At 39.7% G+C, this 12,729-nt stretch overlaps 1 protein-coding gene across 2 annotated transcripts in view; it reads right to left on the bottom strand.

The window, feature by feature from the left end:
* Nucleotides 1-12,729, bottom strand: part of PTPRR (protein tyrosine phosphatase receptor type R) — a 283,853-nt gene that overhangs the window by 16,096 nt on the left and 255,028 nt on the right. For both annotated transcript variants that reach the window (XM_073620043.1, XM_073620044.1), the window contains one exon: nt 3,810-3,923. In XM_073620043.1, the coding sequence (XP_073476144.1) occupies nt 3,810-3,923 (114 nt within the window). The remainder of the gene's footprint in view (nt 1-3,809; nt 3,924-12,729) is intronic.

Raw genomic sequence — 12,729 nt, 5'->3', positions numbered from 1 at the left:
CAGTGCTACCAATCAGTGCTCACCAGTGCTACCAATCAGTGCCCACCAGTGCTACCAATCAGTGCTCACCAGTGCTGCCAATCAGTGCCCATCAGTGTCACCTATCAGTGCCACCTATCAGTGTCACCTTATATTGCCGCCTATCAGCACCACCTATCAGTGCCCATCAGTGCCACCTATTAGTTCCCATCAGTGCAGCCTTTCAGTGCCAATCAGTACAGCCATCAGCGTACATCAGTGAAGGTGAAAAATTACTTGTTTGCAAAATTTTATATCAAACTATGAAAAAATTTTTTTTTCCAAGATTTTCTGTCTTTTTTGTTTAGCAAAAAATAAAAAACCCAGTGGTGATTAAAGATCACCAAAATAAATCTCTGTGTGAAAAAAATGATAAAAAATGTCATATGGATACAGTGTTGCATTACTGTGCAAATGTCATTCAAAGTGTGACAGCGCTGAAAGCTGAAAATTGGCCTGGGCAGAATGAGGGTAAAACTGCCCAGTAGGCAAGTGATTATTTAAACAAGCTGAATTTAGAAGCAGATTGACTACCATGCAGAGCTGCACCAGATTGTGCACTCACCAGTTTTAGTAAATCAACCTCTTTACCTCACTTACAATGACCTGGAGCAACCCCTATATTATGTACTATAATATATATACACACAGTATCTATCTATCTATCTATCTATCTATCTATCTATCTATCTATCTAGATAGATATATACACACACACATGAGAACTACATGTATTAAAATCTCCATTCATTTCTAGTGAAAGACTGTCCAACAAGTATTCCAATGGAATGATTGGGGATTCTTCCATGCATGCCCCCAGAAGACTGCACAACAAAGGTCTCAGAAGGATAAGGACTGAAAAGTGTAATGATGGCCATACGCTATACCAGGCATGTCCAAAGTCCGGCCCACATTCCGGTTTCGATTGGCCCGCTTGGTAATTTGGACAAATATATCTTTTGTGGCCCCCAACGAATCACTGAGCAGCAGGGGTCACAAAAGATATATATGCTGGCTGCCTCGGAGGAGAGAGGGAGGGACGAATTTCCTGTTTACACGGTGGCCTCTGTAATAGGAAGCCCCATTTCCTGCGCTGCAATTGGACGACTGTTCTGTCCATCATAAGAGGCAGGACTTTGTATTAAAGCGGTCGCCGAGAAAACAGATTCTCTTGTATGTAATCTGTTGGTACTTGTCCCTCCCCCCTCCCTGTCCCCTGCTGCACATGGGCATGGATCAGGCTGCACTGATGGCAATGGTGAGTCCACATTCATAGCAATGATGGTGCTGCATTCATGGCAATGGAGGTGCTGCATTCATGGCAATGGTGCTGCATTCATGGCAATGGTGGTGCTGCATTCATGGCAATGGTGCTGCATTCATGGCAATGGTGGTGCTGCATTCATGGCAATGGTGCTGTATTCATGGCAATGGGGGTGCTGCATTCATGGCAATGGTGGTGCTGCATTCATAGCAATGGTGAGTCTGCATTCATAGCAATGGTGAGTCTGCATTCATGGTAATGGTGAGTCTGCATTCATGGTAATGGTGAGTCTGCATTCATGGTAATGGTGAGTCTGCATTCATGGCAATGGTGAGTCTGCATTCATGGCAATGGTGAGTCTACATTCATGGCAATGGTTAGGCTGCATTCATGGCATTTGTGAGGCTGCAGATGAGCACTGATTAGGCTGCATTGATGGGCACTGACCCTTATTTTGCTTCACAGTTCTTTATTTCAAATTTATTTTTTTTCCCTGAATCTTCCCTTTTAAAGTGAAGGTGCGTGTTATACACCGATAAATACGGTATATCCAAATAACATGCCCAAGCTCATCTTTTCACCACACACAGCCACAAAAGCAAGCGAATTCTTGTTGGGAAGCGTATTAGTGCTTGGACGAACAAATTTAGACCAAATTTTAATGGTTCAAAGAATGTTGGGCAAAATGGTCGGCCCTCGCGCATGTTCACTTCATCAAATCTGTCCCTCTTTGAGAAAAGTTTAGACACCCCTGCTCTATACAATCTGATTGTACAATCTCCTTTAGATTTATCAAAACGATATAATAGGATACATCTAATCTATGCAATCCAGCAGGCCCTTACACTACATAATGCATGGTAGATCTAACAGAGATTGTATAGTGAATGGTGAGCTTAAAGTTTGCAATGGAGGGGGTCATTTAAATGATAAAAGTACAGTTATCCTTCAACATCTATGCAGGGTAAGAGACTCCATTGCGACCTTAGCAATAGATGACATTTCTATGTAGGTAATACATTTTCCCAAATTAATTAAATGATAAAACACTGTACATAATTTCTGGTGTCCAAACAATCAATGTCATAATAATATCATAATAATAAAATATAAAATAAATCTAACATTTAATAATAATATAATATATAATATAAAATATAAATATAAAATAAAATAAAAATAATAATATTAATAAAAAGAGATGTCATATTAAAATAATAGGTGTCATAATAAAATATACTATTTATTATAATAAAACAATTCCCCCTGTTTTGACCAGCAGCATTATTAAAGCATAAAGAGATTTAGCTATCTTGGGGTTATAGAAAGCAGTTCCCTGTAAAAATAAATCTTCCTGTCCAGATAGTGCTATGAGAAGTGCTAAGAACTGCCTTGTGTAGCAGAGGTGTGTGTTCTGACCAGCATTTGGACAGGATATACAGTAGCCTGCTTGGGAAATGACAGGAAAGGCTGCCCAGTGTGTGTATGAACTCATGGTCACGTAGGGTGTGAACGATTTGGACATATGTAGAGAAAAAAGGAATGATATCTTAGACTATATTTAGAAGAATCTCTCTTTACAGTTAAATCTACCAAAATCACCCATCTGAAATCTGCACACTAAAAAGATAATGAAAGGGTGGCATTAATCTTTTCTAAGTGCATTGATACCTAGGGTTATTGTTTTGTTAGGATAACCAGATTTTTGCTGATCTAAGCACTGCTGAAAATAATCATTATAGAGCATAGTTTCTCAGCCAGTACATGGACCCCAAGGGGTTCTTTTCCTCTCTGAATAAAATCATTACTTTAATACAGTAGTCTAGCAAATAGTAAATTGCACATAACATTAACCAGAGAATTATTTAAATTATTAAAATCACAAATGATTTTTTTGGAAAACATTTATACGCAGTCAAAGCCAGAATCATGACTCCGCATTTTAGGGTCTTTCTGCATCTTTTGTTTGGTCTCCCAGGGGTTTAGCCCTGTACACTTTATTAATATTATTCTTCAGGATTTATATAGCGCCAACATTTTGCACAGCACTTAATAAAGTGGAGGGAGACGGTACAGTTACAATACAATTGTACAAAATGATACAATTACCATATATAGCTGCCATAAAAGCCATAAGGCCCTGTTCACACTCGGGGGTAGCGGAAACATGCGAAAAATGAACTAAAACGCAATGCGTTTGCCCTGTCAATATCTCTCAATGGCACTCCAAATGCAGGTAGCAGTTAAGTTTTCTGCACGCAACACACAAAAACATGCAACACAAAACCCTGGCTCAGTGCCAATATCTAGGACGTGAGCTTCTTCAGTGCCTTTTTGGAGTGGAGGAGGCCCGTTCAAATAAATGGTGCAGCTCTAAAAACGCACTAAAAAATGTGCCAAAAATACAACTCAGTAGCGCCACTCAAATATGAACTGGGCCTAACATTTTCACATTATAGAAGGTTGGGCCTATCATTATCCTCCCAAAATGCTGAAAAATCTGTTGTCTCAGTATACTAATATGTACCTGTCCATCCGTAGTTTGCAGACAATGCTTAACACATCCACAACCCCTTCTTCCTTCAGCTGACAGCAACCAATAGATGTAGCGATGAAGCAGCCAGTTCTTCCAATTCCAGCACTGTAATAATACAACAGTCAGTTAATTTTTCTTTGCATACATGATACGGGAATAAATAATCAAAAAAAAATAAAAATGAATAAGTCTGGAGGAAAGTTAGGACTGAACTGGGAAACTATAGCCTTTTTAGGTTAGTGCTGGGATAACGCACACCAACCCATGTTAGGTGCATTTGTACCCAGTGGTGCCATTCATTCTGAATGGTAACCTCAATCACCTTCAAAACACGTCCTCTAGTGCACTGCACCAGTACACATGTTCCTGTGTTGTGTGCGCCAGACATATCATTTGGTGTTGAGACCAAAGAATTACATTTTAATCTCATCTGACCACCTTAATGGCACCTTGAAGATTCTGAGGCCACATGGAAAAAGGTGTTATGGTCAGATGACACTAAAATTTAATTATTTGGCCTCAACACAAAACGATATGTCTGGTGGAAATCCAATACAGCTCACTAGCCAAATAACACCATTCTTATGGTAAAGCATGGAGGTGGTGATCTCCTGTAATGGGGGTGTTTCTCTGCAGCAGGGACTAGAGCAATTCTCAGGAAAAATGGGGTAAAATACCATGAAATTCTTGAGGAAAATATGCTGCCCTCACGCACGACCCAAAGCACACAGCAAAAACGACAACACAGTGGTTGAAGGAGAAAAAGGTGAATGTCCTTGCATGGCCTAGTCAGAGCCCAGATATAAACCCCATCGAAAATCTGTGGGATGACTTGAACACTGCAATCCACAAACGGTCGGTCACTATCAAATTTAACTGAACTTAAGCAGTTTTGCAAAGAGTGAGGAAATATTGCAAAGTCTATATGTGCAAAGTTAGTAGAGACATATCCCAACGGACTAAAGGCTATAATTAAATCAAAAGGTGGTTCAACAAAATACTGACATAAGGGGGGTAATCCTTTTTCCAACTCAGTGATTCTGTTGTTGAATTTTTTTAATTTTTTTATGACAATTTGGTGTTATATCGTTCACTTGGATGTTATAAGTTACACTAGTAAATACAGCTGGATAAAACAAAAACTGTGTCGTTCTTCATTTCAGGCTGCAAAGCAACAAAATGTGATTATTTTAAAGGGGGGTGATTCTTTTCTATTCCCACTGTATATGTGATTGCGATCAGCACAATGTAACTAATATTGTCAATAGATGTTAAAGTGTAACTCGGGTCAAAGCATATTTTTAGTTTTGGATAGAATGGGGAAAAGTTAAAACTACAGATAGGTCTTCTTTGCTGTCTGAGTCTTCATTGGAGAAACCTCCAACTTCCTCTTACATTGACCACTGTCATCAGTAGGTCGGAAATTGTGGAAAATACTCCTCACTAGGGACACAGCAATACAAACCAGAACGAGGTTATAAGTCTGTCCAAGATAAAAATGAGTTTTAAAAAGTCTTATTGTTGTGCAGAGTGTAAATACAAGGGAGGCAGAAATGTTTGCTTATTACACTTTTAGATCTTACTTCTTGCTTAGTAGGACTGCAGAGTGGCTATGCTTCTGCTAAGACTGCTATCCTGTTTTAGGGTGAGTTTTTTAGGTCTCAGATGACTCAAAACAAGAAACATTTCTATAAGGCTAAGTAAGGTTATCTTAGCAGCTCTTAAATAGAACCTGTAACTCATTCAGGGCATATTGACAGGGTAGATCAATAGCCCACATCTTGACCTACTTATGCTCAACTTTCCCACAACTCTTATCCCCTGCTCTGTTCCTCCATAACATCCATCACTGGTGGAGCATGCTACCTCCTCCCTATGACTTGCTGAACAGCCACTCGCCCAGCTTGAATGCTCTCACCTGACGAGGAGAATGACATCATCAACCCTGTGAGAGCTCAGTCTAATGCCCCGTACACACGGTCGGATTTTCCGATGGAAAATGTCCGATCGGAGCGTGTTGTCGGAAATTCCGACCGTGTGTGGGCTCCATCGGACATTTTCCATCGGATTTTCCGACACACAAAGTTGGAGAGCAGGAGATAAAATTTTCCGACAACAAAATCCGTTGTCGGAAATTCCGATCGTGTGTACACAAATCTGACGGACAAAGTGCCACGCATGCTCAGAATAAATAAAGAGATGAAAGCTATTGGCCACTGCCCCGTTTATAGTCCCGACGTACGTTTTTTACGTCACCGCGCTTAGAACGATCGGATTTTCCGACAACTTTGTGTGACCGTGTGTATGCAAGACAAGTTTGAGCCAACAACCGTCGGAAAAAATCCTAGGATTTTGTTGTCGGAATGTCCGAACAAAGTCCGACCGTGTGTACGGGGCATAACACTATCCAATACGGAGCTTAAACAAAGCTTCTTTATGCAGAGATACTGATGACACTTCCTGATATACAGGTGGTGATTAACAGACTAACAGGAAGGGTATTTATGAATATATATATATATATATATATATATACAATTGTGCCCATAAGTTTACATACCGTGACAGAATTTATGATTTCTTGACCATTTTCTAGAGAATATGAATGATAACACAAAAACATTTCTTTCACTCATGGTTAGTGTTTGGCTGAAGCCATTTATTATCAATCAACTGTGTTTACTCTTTTTAAATCATAATCACAACAGAGACTACCCAAATGACCCTGATCAAAAGTTTACATACCTTAGTTCTTAATACCCTGTATTGCCCCCTTTAACATCAATGACAGCTTGAAGTCTTTTGTGGTATTTGTGGATGAGGCTTTTTATCTTCTCAGATGGTAAAGCTGCCCATTCCTCTTGGCAAAAAGCCTCCAGTTCCTGTAAATTTTTGGGCTGTCTTGCATGAACTGCACGTTTGAGATCTCCCCAGGGTGGCTCAATGATATTGCAGCCAGGAGACTGAGATGGCCACTCTAAAACCTTCACTTTATTCTGCTGTAACCAATGACAGGTTGACTTGGCCTTTGTGTTTTGGATCTTTGTCATGTTGGAATGTCCAAGTACGTCCAATGCGCAGCTTCCTGGCTGATGAATGCAAATTTTTTGATATCATACTGCATTTATCCTGAAATCAATTTTGACCAAATTTCTCATGCCTTTGTAGCTCACACATCCCCAAAACATCAGCGATCCACCTCCATGTTTCACTGTAGAAATGCCTTGTTGACTCATCTCCAAATGTAGCGTTTATGGTTGTGGCCAAAAAGCTAAATTTTGGTCTCATCACTCCAAATGACTTTGTGCCAGAAGGTTTGAGGCTGGTCTCTGTGCTGTTTGGCGTATTGTAAGTGGGATACTTTGTGGCATTTGCATAGTAATGGCTTTCTTCTGGTGACTCGACCATGCAGCCCATCTTTCTTCAAGTGCCTCCTTATTGTGCATCTTGAAACAGCCACACCACATGTTTTCAGAGAGTCCTGTATTTCACCTGAAGTTATTTGTGGGTTTTTCTTTGCATCCCAAACAATTTTCCTGGCAGTTGTGGCTGAAATTTTAGTTGGTCTACCTGAAGGTGGTTTGATTTTAACAGAACCCCTAATTTTCCACTTCTTCATTAGAGTTTGAACACTGCTGATTGGTATTCTCAATTCCTTGAATAGCTTTTTATATTCATTTCCTGTTTTATACAACTACCTTTTCCCGCAGATCCTTTGACAATTCTTTTGCTTTCCCCGTGACTCAGAATCCAAAAACGTCAGTGCAGCACTGGATGAAAGATGCAAGGGTCTGTCAGGAGTTCAGAGACTCATTGACCTTTTATACACACACACTAATTACAAGCAAACAGATCACAGGTGAGGATGGTTACCTTTAATAGCCATTCAAACCCCTTTGTGTCAACTTGTGTGCATGTTATCAGACCAAAATTACCAGGGTATGTAAGATTTTGATCAGGGTAATTTGGGTAGTTTCTGTTGTCATTATGATTTAAAAAGAGTAAACACAGTTGATTCAGCCAAACACTAACCATGAGTGAAAAAAATGTTTTTGCGTTATCATTCATATTCTCTGAAAAATGGCCAAGAAATCATAAATTTTGCCAAGGTATGTAAACTTATGAACACAACTGTATATATATAAAGTTATTTATGCAGTTATGGAACAGTAAACAGGTAAAATGTGAATGTCACATCCAAAATTAGGAGAATGTTGTGATAGAACGTTCTTAGTGAGAATCAACTGCAGCTTCCCTTTAGTATATAGAGCACAGGTGCACCACAATTTAGTCATTCTTCTCAAACTCACTTTCACTGCACTGCCTACTCTGTGACTACTAATATGGTGCCCATAGACATTTGATTACTAGATTACAAATAGCCAGATTGGGAGACAATGTGATGGCTGTGGGCCATTAGCAGACATCACTTGTAGGGGAAGAGGAGATCAAGCATGTTGGTAAGCCTTGTCTGATTGCAGCCCCTTGCCAATAAGCCAATGCTGGAGGTGTTTGCAGCATGCCATTTGACTAGTCCAACCCTGCAATTTGTTTTACAGGCCGAATAACTTGCATCCACTGCCATAAAAAAAAGTTCTTTGGATAAATTCTATTTCCAATTAGGCCAGTTATGCCATGATCACATGGTGCACCCATTAGGCGATGCACCAAGCCATCACTGTATTCATGGCATATCTCTAAAAGCTTATCCCCTTACTGACCATAGTTCAGCAAGCATGGCTGAAAAGACTGTTTTCATTTAAATCATTTTTTGATGATATATATATATATATATATATATATATATATATATATATATATATATATATACATATATATACATATATATATATATATACATATATATATATATATACATATATATATATATATATATATATATATATATATATATATATATATATATATATATATATATTTTATTTTGGTACCAAGGATGATGTGGGTTGCATTGTACATATTCATTTAATCAGTTAATAGAACATAATTATCATTGAGGCAGAGCAAAATGTAGCGTGGATATTTTGTTAGGAGAAAACATGAAAAAGGCAAGTAAAACATTAAAGATTCTGTATAGTCAACCCTTTAAATACTTTTAGAAAAAATAGATTACAAAGCTTTATGTGTTATATACATACAGTATAATGAAACTATGTAAAGTTTTTTACAAAATAAAACTTTGTAATCTTTTTTTAGAGACATATTTTGGTGGTTGATTAAACATAGTCTTTCATTTTTTACATTTTTGGTAATATGCATTGATGAAGGTATTAGCCTCCACTGTCCATTAATTAGGTTTATTTCCTTGTGGTTTGTCATTTTTTTTCGTTTCTTTTTTAAAATATGAAAAAAGAAGGACCCTGAGGTTAAGCTTGAAATTATGACAATATCTAAGATGCATTTTAAAAGAAACAATCACCCTCTATGAGCCTGGTTTGCTTTGTTACTAAAAGCTTGGCTTCCAATGTGATTTCCATACAATGACTTCCCCCTTAAAATTAAGCCACACTTGCCCATCTTTATGACCTTATTATCCACTAAAGCGCTTTCATTGAATGGGAGGTTGACAGGTGGGTGGGTATTAATTGAATATGTTAGGCTTGGATCCAAAGTCAGGGAAAATATGTCCTTAGTAACAAAGTGAAATCGGGAATAGAGAGGCACACAGAAAAGAGCTTTTAACAAAAATAACAGCAGACATGTTGCAATGACTGTCCCTAAGGAAAGACTCTTTTTCTGAAAACCATTTTAAATGGCTGACTGGTTTGCTTTCAGTTATACAAGGATGCACATGCTGCTCTTATTTTCCTATAAAGACATTTTTTTTTCTAGACATCCTATGTTTCCTTAGTACATTCCAATCAGTCTCCTGAACAGGAAGCAGGCCTTGTAGAGGAAAACATCTTATGTGTGTAGTCAGGATACAGAGGTATTTATATGTGTACACTATGAAACGGACAAATTACTTTTGAAAGTAATTAGAGGTCATACCCATGTACTCCTTTAGGAATGTTATTTTTATACGTGGGGACCAATAGTGGCCATATTCGTTGCCAGCACATTACCAGCATTTAATTTCCCAGTATTCTAGTATGTATGTTGTACTCAACTATATCTATAATAAACATTTTTTCATTTTTACTTTTTTATACGTTTTTGTCAGTGGCGGCTGGTGCTTAATTCTCTTGGGGGGGTGGCCCGCGCCCCCCCAGCCAACTAGCCACTCCGCACCCCCCCAGCGCTTGCTCGATCACCGCTTCCCCCCTATCACTCGATCACCACATCGCTTGCCTGTCGCCCACCAGGCCCCCTTCTACCACCGCACTTACCCCTTTCAGGTAGGTCGCGGCTTTGGCGGCTTCAGCAGCTTCCCCCTCGCGTCTCCTCCCTAGTCCCGACGGTCGCTTCTCTTCCCAGTCAATCAGGACTTAGGACTTGCGGCCAATCGGGTCTTAGGACTCCTGGCCAATCGGGTCTCAGGGATCGCTCCGTGATTGGTCGGGAGGAGAAACAGGAAGACATTACTGGATATTGATTTGCTAATGTCACACAATTGGGTGGGCCGCACCCCGAGCCCACCCTTTTTGAAGCCAATTAGAGCCTCAGGCTCTAATCATAATGCTTTGTAATAATGTGCTTTGTAAAAAAAGAAAAACCCATTGGAATCCATGCGTCCGGCGCCCTGCACGTAGATTAGAGGTTGGCCGCATTGATTAAGGGGAGCGGCAATAGCAGCCACCACTGGTTCTTGTTATGTTTCTAAATAAAATATAATCTATAAAATTTCTCCCTATTTAGTCGAAGTGAAGTAGAAGGAAAAAAAAAAAAAAAAAAAGCAAAGATCATACTTACCTGCTCTGTGCAATGGTTTTGCACATAGCAGCCTCAATCCGCCTCTCCTCGGGTTCCACGCAGGCGTTTCGGGCTCTTCCCTCTTACCAAGTGCCCCCATAGTAAGCCGATTGCTTTGGGGGCACTCGTGTGTGCTTGCTCCTGAGCCTCGTACTCTGTGTCCACAGGACACAGAGAGATGGCTCAGCCCTGTTCCCTCCTCACTGCCTGTGAATGACAGCAGCAGCAGCCAATGGCTCCTGCTGCTGGATCTCAGCCAAAGAGAAGGTGTAGTGGTGTAGTGGATAGCACTTTCGCCTAGCAGCTTGGAGTAGCCTGGAGTTTGCATGTTCTCCCTGTGCCTGCGTGGGTTTCCTCCGGGTACTCTGGTTTCCTCCCACACTCCAAAGACATGCTGGTAGGTTAATTGGATCCTGTCTAAATTGTCACTAGTATATGAATGTGAGTTAGGGACCTTAGATTGTAAGCTCCTTGAGGGTAGGGACTGATGTGAATATACAATGTATATGTAAAGCGCTGCGTAAATTGATGGCGCTATATAAGTACCTGAAATAAATAAATAAATAAGGAAGAGACCCGGGACAGCCACTGCTCTTGTGCACATTGCTGAATCAAGATTGTGCTTAGGTAAGTATTGGAGGGGCTACGGGGGATCTGCACACTAAAGGTTTTTTACTTTCATGTACAGAATGCTAGAAGGTAAAAAAACCTTCAACCTTTAGAACCACTTTAACATACAATCATCACAAAACAGTCTACAGGCTGCTTAAAGTGACTGTAAAGCTTTGTTTTTATTTATTAACATAATAAATATGTTATACTTACCTGCTCTGTGCAATGGTATTGGTATGTGCAATGGTATTGCACAGTGTGGCCCTGAACCTCCTCTTCTGGGGTCCCCCACCGGTGCTTTTGGCTCCTCCTCTTTAGTGTCTGCCCCCATAGAAAGCGCCTGCTATGGTGGTAGACGTACGGGCTCACTCCCGAAGACTAGCACCCAGAAGAAGTCAAGTAGAAGTTGCTGGTATCGGACTATTGAAACTAACTAACTTTAGTTCTGCTTTAATTTATTTATCAAGTCCATCTAAATCTAGTGTATCTAAAACAGCCCATAGATTATGCAATTTTCTTTCCTTCTACCAAGGAAGAAAAGAAAATTGCTCGATTCCCCCATCAACATAGTCAGTGTTAATAGGGGCATCACTCCTGCTGCGCTATTGTGTTCTGCTGGGATAGGTGGATCTGATTTTTATATTCTGTAGAACAGGGTGCTAATGCATTACGCATGACACAATTGCTTTAATGTGACGTGAGGTGCCTGTTTTTTGTTACTGTGCTTCTTCGTTCCAACTGCAATGTCATACTGTGTAAACTTGTGGGAGAGGTCAGAGCAGGAATCCCCAGTGTCCAAATCCTATTTGATCTGTTTCTAATATGTTCTATTAAAAAGCAGCATGAAAACCTCATTTCTATACATTCACTAAGCAGCTTGAGTGAACTAAAATGCCTAACAAAAGATCAATACGTGAGCCATATTCATAATGCATAACTTTCTAGCATTACTATTGACAGAGTATCTCTTTGTAGTGATCAGAAACAGTTTTTTGATCTTGTTAGTATTTTTTCATTAATAGTCCCTTTTATAAAGGCAGCTGATGTACAAAAGGCAATGACAAAAGTTTTAGGGTATGTTGGACAGTGTCTTTCACTGTCAGGCTTAGCACTACCTGACCAAAGGGATCACAAGATGCATCAGGTCTGTAGTATAGATGAACATTTAAAGCAGAACTAAAGTCAAAACTTTTCTTTTTTTCTATAACCCCAGTCAGTTTTATTTTTGCTATCTCTGTCCCATTGGTGATATTTCCCTATACTTCCTGTTCCATAGCCATCCAGGAAGTGAAAGAAAATCCTTCCAATGTTGTCACCAGGGTCACCAGTACTAGTGACCCCATTGGAAGATTTTCCCTCTATTATGATTTTGAGGACAACCCTAATTTTTTTTTGGTGATAGCAGTAACCAGGGCAAATAGGGAGA

This window comes from Aquarana catesbeiana, linkage group LG03 (assembly GCF_042186555.1).
Source record: "Aquarana catesbeiana isolate 2022-GZ linkage group LG03, ASM4218655v1, whole genome shotgun sequence".
NCBI lineage: Eukaryota > Metazoa > Chordata > Amphibia > Anura > Ranidae > Aquarana > Aquarana catesbeiana.
Note: the sequence above shows the minus strand (reverse complement) of the source record. Positions and strands in the feature narration are given on the sequence as shown.